General features: G+C 32.5%; 1 protein-coding gene across 1 annotated transcript in view; it reads right to left on the bottom strand.

Annotated features, from left to right (window-relative positions):
* Positions 1-3078: 3078 nt before the first annotated feature.
* c21h14orf180 (chromosome 21 C14orf180 homolog) overlaps positions 3079-6000 on the bottom strand; it is a 45645-nt gene continuing 42723 nt past the window's right edge. Inside the window, exon 9 of the mRNA XM_073826599.1 lies at positions 3079-4846. Within this exon, the coding sequence (XP_073682700.1) occupies positions 4641-4846 (206 nt within the window). The 3' untranslated portion in view covers positions 3079-4640. The remainder of the gene's footprint in view (positions 4847-6000) is intronic.

The raw sequence follows: 6000 nt of genomic DNA, 5'->3' as shown, positions 1-6000 counted from the left end.
TGACCATTTAAAACTCTTTTTGGTTTTGAGTATTTGAAACAAAAGACAACAGAAATGCAGTGGATACTGCCAAAAAGCACCTCTATTGAAATACACATTACAGAAAGACTAAACAAAGAGAGAATGTGTACTTGACCTGGGGCGATTTTATTGCTTTAGCGATTGGCTAGCTCAACAGTACAAAATATTTAGATATTAATTTCCCTTTTGTCATCCGAATTCCCCTGAAATGGGTGTGCTAATTAAATGTTGCATAAATATAATAGTGAGACATATAGTGCACAAAATACCACACTGTAAAAAAAAAAAACACAATTTGTTGAGTGAACTTAAAATAATTTGTTACCCTGCTGCCTTAAAATTTTAGGTTCAGTAAGCTCAAATAAGTTCAGTCAACTTGAAATATTGAGTTGTACTAAGACACAACTTAAATATTTGAGTTGACTTAACAAAAAAATTGGTTTGTTAAATTTAACAGCTTAAGGTACCTGGCTGCCTTAAAATTTTAGGTTGAATCAACTCAAATATCTAAGTTGTCACTTAGTACAACTTAACATTTTAAGTTGACTAAACTTTTTTGAGTTGACTGAACTTAAAATTATAAGGCAGCCACGTAACTAATTATTTTAAGTTGGATCAACAAATTGTTTGACATAATTGAGACATAATGAAACATTTGTTTTGTGTTTGATTTTCAGATAATTTTATCCAAATAACACAGTGATTTGATGCAGGTCACAGTAGTTTATTTATTTTAATTATTATTATTTGTGCACCTTTAACTTAAAATTATAAATGTTTTTACTGTCACTTTTGATCAATTTAATGCATCCATGCTGAATAAAAATATAAATTTTGTTCCAAAAAAAAAAAAAAAAAAAATCTTACTGACCCCAAACTTTTGAACAGTTGTGTGTGTGCAAATATACATATCTTTTCATGAGGAGAGTTTTTAATTTTGGGTGTACTGTCCCTTTAATTTAAGCAATACATGCCAAGTTGTGTGCTAATGGAGAAAATAAGCATTTTTTGACACTAGAAACCAAAAGCTGATATAATTTGATAGAAAATGCTTTCCCAAAAACTAGAAAAATAGATACTGAACAGCTGCTGCTATAAAGTAAGATGTAAGTGTAAAACTTGAGTGAAACAGTAAAAAAGATAGAAAAGGAAAACTCTTATAAAACATAGTAAAACAAATGAATGCATCATTATTAGGCTCAAGCCAAGATGCTGGTACAGATTTATGTAAAATATAAACTTAAATAGTGCGAAATAGTATCATAAAGCGTTCAGCTATTTAAAATGGCATTCTTTCATTTGCCAGTTAAATCTGGCAGTGCATGACACAAAATATGGCCAACTCATCCTTCAACAGTCTTATATATCTCTTTTCTGAGAGAATTATTGTGGCAGATGGAAACGTTTGTGCTTAACAGAACAGCTTTGCCCTTCGTTTCAACTCGTATAGTAGATAAATGCTAAAGGTGTCGTCATTGTGCCAGTTCTCTTTTCACATTTACATTGAAATATATTCTTTAACAATGATTAGTGTCATATACATGTTTGATAAATGCATAAAACGCATATTTGTATTCTAAACCTATTTGATTATTAGTAAAATAAATAGCATTGTCTTGCATTCCACAGACACATTCGACCACATTATGTACAGCAAGTGCATTAAAAATAAAAGCCTTGATCAAATGAAACATCATTTGACATTAAAAAGCTCATATAATGTGATACATTGGTTCATAGAGAATACAGTGTGCACATTTTGTAGAGCCCGACTGATTTTGGGTCTGATCCAGTAATGAGTCAATGACATAAAAGACTGTTCAAGATTAATTAAAACAACTAAATTAATTAAATTAAAACTAATTTAAAATGTGTCAAGTTCTTAGAAATCTAATCTTCATATTCATGTTTCATATGTATGGAAACCTGTCTCTGCCACTGAATAATATTTTTTTCTCAGAATTGCATGATGTAAACTCACAATTGCGAGACATAAAGTCATACTGTACATTTTTTTCCACCAGTTTCAACTTAAAAACTTGAGTTCATCAGCTGCCTTAAAATTTTAAGTTAAATCAACTTCTAATGACAAGTCATTTTAACTAGTTTTATTGTCGTGAGTTGAAATGACTTATAGTTTTAAGTTGATTTAACTTTAAATTTGAAGGCAGCTGCTAAACTTAAGTTTTTAAGTTGAAACTGGGGAAAACTTTTTACAGTGCAGTATTGCAAGATAAAAACTTCCAATTCTGCCTTTTTTCTCACAAATGCGAGTTTTTTTTCTCAGAATTGTGTGATATAAACTCACAATTGTGTTATAAAGTCAGAATTGCGAGTTTATATCTTGCAGTTCTGACTTTTCTTCTCAGAATTGTGAGTTTATTTCTCAGAATTAAGTCAGAATTGTGAGTTTATATCACGCAATTCTGAAAAAAAAAGCCAGATTTGCGAGTTTATATCACGCAATTCTGAAAAGTGCCAGATTTGCGAGTTTATATCTCGCAACCATGCCTTTATAACTCGCAATAGCGAGTTGATATCACAAATTCTGACTTAATTTCTCAGAACGGCGAGTTTCTTTTTTACAATTCTGACTTTATAACTCACCATTGTGAGTTTATACAACAAATTCTGACTTAATTTCTCAGAACTGCAAGTTTTTATCTCACAATTCTTACTTTAACTCACACTTGCAAATTTATATCACAAATTCTGATGTAATGTCTCAGAACTATGAGTTTATATCTCACAATTCTGACTTTAACTCACAATTGCAAATTTATATCACAAATTCTGATGTAATGTCTCAGAGCTATGAGTTTATATCTCAAAATATTGAGATGTAAACTCACGCAATTCTAAGAAATAAACTTGGAATTCTAAAAAATAGAGTCGTAATACTGAAAAAAACAATTCTGAGAAAAAAAAGTCTAAAACTCACAATTCTGACATTTTTTCTCAGAATTGCGAGTTAACATCTCGCAGTTGTGATTTTTTAAAGAATTGCGAGTAAAGATCTTTCAATTTTGACTTCATAACACACAACTGCAAGTTTGTATCCTACAATTCTGAGAAAAAAGACAGAATTGCCTAAATAAAGTAAAAAAAACTTTTTTAGGCAATTCTGTCTTTATTTCTTTATGCCTTTTTTCTCGCAATTTTTAGTTTGCATAGACTAAAAGATAAAAAGTCGCAATTACCTTTTTTTTTTTTAAGAAACAATTTGCAGTAGCGAAAACAGGCTTTCATACATATGATCCTGAAAATTAAATAAAAAGTTTTGTTCCCCTAAAAAACAAAATTCTAAAATAAAATAAAAAAATAATAATTGAATAACTTTACAATTATCATGCAGTGTAATTATCAAGCAAAATGTAATAACACAGACAGAAATTACAATAATTTCATGAGAGGTTTTTAAAGCCGGCATGAAAATAAATCCATTCTTGAATGTGTTTGAGGGTACACATATTTCCAACTATTACATAACAAATATTAAATACATTAATTTCAGCAGTTTCATAAATCAACTCTTTGAACCAGAAAGCCCTTATATTGCTATTTATATCCTAAGACAAAAACAGCACTTCAGAAATCAACCATTTTTGATACAAAACTTTGAGGTTGATATTATATGAAGCAAAGAACAGCACTAGCAGGAAATGACCCAGCCATGCGTTTAATCACTCTATAAGCACATGCGATTTGCACTAAGTGTTCTCTTCACTAAAATGTAACTATTTGCAATGCACATGGCATTTGCATGAACTTACCATTACATGTGGCTTTTTCCATATTGCTTATTAAAGACAAGTACAGGTATTCAATATCTTGCATGCCTAATTTGACAGATAATACTGACCTACCAATATATCAGTCGGGCTCTACCTGTGGACGGAATTCATTCCTTCATTTTCTGTATTGTCAGTCCTGTATAATTCTGAGTGCTAAAGGTTTTAATTAATAAATTGATGCACAAGTATTCTTTGGAAAAGGACCAAAAGATGTTTTAAAGGAAAAGTTCAGCCAAAAATTAAATCAAAATGTACTGTAAATGTGCTCACCTTCAAGCCATCCAAGATGTAGATGATTTTCATCATCGCAGGATTCACTGCAGAGGATCCATAAGTGAGCAAGTGATGTAGTGCTAAATTTCTGCAAATGTTTTCTGATCAAGAAACAAACTGATCTACATCTTGGATGGTCTAAAGGGGGTAGATTTTCAGCAGTTTTTTTTTTTATTCGGGTAAACTATTCCTTTAAAACTGATCACCCCAAACCACTGTAAAAGGACCAAGAGCTACATACAGACATCAGATTATATTCTGCTCAATATAATGAGGTTGTGGCATTAGCTATGCCACCATAAAGGGCAAAAAAGCACACTGTCACTTAACAGTGTGGAAAAGCACATGGCCTTCAATTAACCACAAAATAAAAGAAGTGGATGTTGAACATCCTCAGAGAATTCGACTGGTGGCCAGTCTGATTATAACAGTGATAACAAAGCAATAAAAAACAACAGGACCTTTATATTTTGTTTCCTCCACAGTCTTTCATAACTCTTCCTGACCTTTTGTTTCTTTCTCCTGCTTGTTGCCCCCTGTGGTCAGTTATGGTCATTGCATGGTCAGCCAGATCCAACAGGCCCAAACGATCTGTTTGAACTGAAGCAGGTACACAGCCAGTGCCGTCTGCAGCTCTTCACATGCGCGCTGGGGTCTTCGGCGGTCCGTGCAGTAGAGTGCAAGACCCAGCGCAGATAGTAGCAGGAACAGGCAGGTGAGCAGGGCCAGGTGCAAACGGCTTTGGGGAGTGTCGTAGACTGGAACACAAAAAGAAAAAGATTTGGGTTGAAACTTGTTGGCTCTACAACTGTTTAAAACATTCAGAGAAAAACATATCTATCACGGACACAAATTAGAAATTAAAGGCATAGTTGAATGAATGAAAATTCTGTCATTATTTGCTCACTCTCATGTTGTTCCAAACCTGTAAGATCTTCATTCATCTTCAGAACACAAATTAAGCTATTTTTGATGAAATCTGAGAGCTTTCTGATCCTGCATAGACAGCAATGGAACTACCAAGTTCAAGACCCAGAAGGGTAGTAAGGACAAACATATCTTAATTTGTGTTCTGAAGATGAACAAAGGTCTTACGGGTTTGGAACGACATGAGGGTCAGTAATACGTTTCTGGCTGAACTATCCCTTTAAATCCCTCAATTTAATTAGCTTCCCCGTTTATTAATTTGAGCTACGATTTACTATTCGTTCCTTTGTTTTAGATAAATTATGGCTGTGAATTAAAAATTTGACCTCACAATATTAATTTCCCTCGTTTCAGTAAATCGTGGCCATGTATTACTTCTTTCCCTCATTTTGAATTCATTAAAATGAGGAAACAAATTAGTACAACAATGATTTACTAAGTCTAACTAAGTAAATGTACTTTGACTTTTTATGCGTTTTGGCCGTTTTGCACAACACCAGTGTTTTGGGGGCCTGAAAACAAACTTTTGAAAACTTGTTTCAAAGTTGAAGTTTTTCAAAATGATACCACTATCGTCTCGGTGTACAACAAAAACACAAATTTTTGAAAATGGGATGTCATGTGTATGTATCCCTTATGAAAATTAACCATGGTTTTACTACGAATAAAAAAAAACTTGGTTTTGCTACTCTAACAATAGTTAAACTTTTTTGCAAACTTTCTTTGTAAGTACACTATAAAAACGTTTTCACCAGATTCAACTTAAAAACCTCAGTTCATCAGCTGCCTTAAGTTTTTAAGTTAAATCAGCTTAAAACTACAAGTCACTAACTTGTGAGTTTAAATGACTTAAGTTGATTTAACTTAACTGTTTAAGGCAGCTGCTAAACTTATGTTTTTAAGTTGAAACTGGTGAAAACGTTTTACAGTGTATGGGTGCAGTGTTTCTTTACAAAATAACATTGCCAACCACTGGTCTGGCATG

This window comes from Garra rufa, chromosome 21, assembly GCF_049309525.1.
Source record: "Garra rufa chromosome 21, GarRuf1.0, whole genome shotgun sequence".
NCBI lineage: Eukaryota > Metazoa > Chordata > Actinopteri > Cypriniformes > Cyprinidae > Garra > Garra rufa.
Note: the sequence above shows the minus strand (reverse complement) of the source record. Positions and strands in the feature narration are given on the sequence as shown.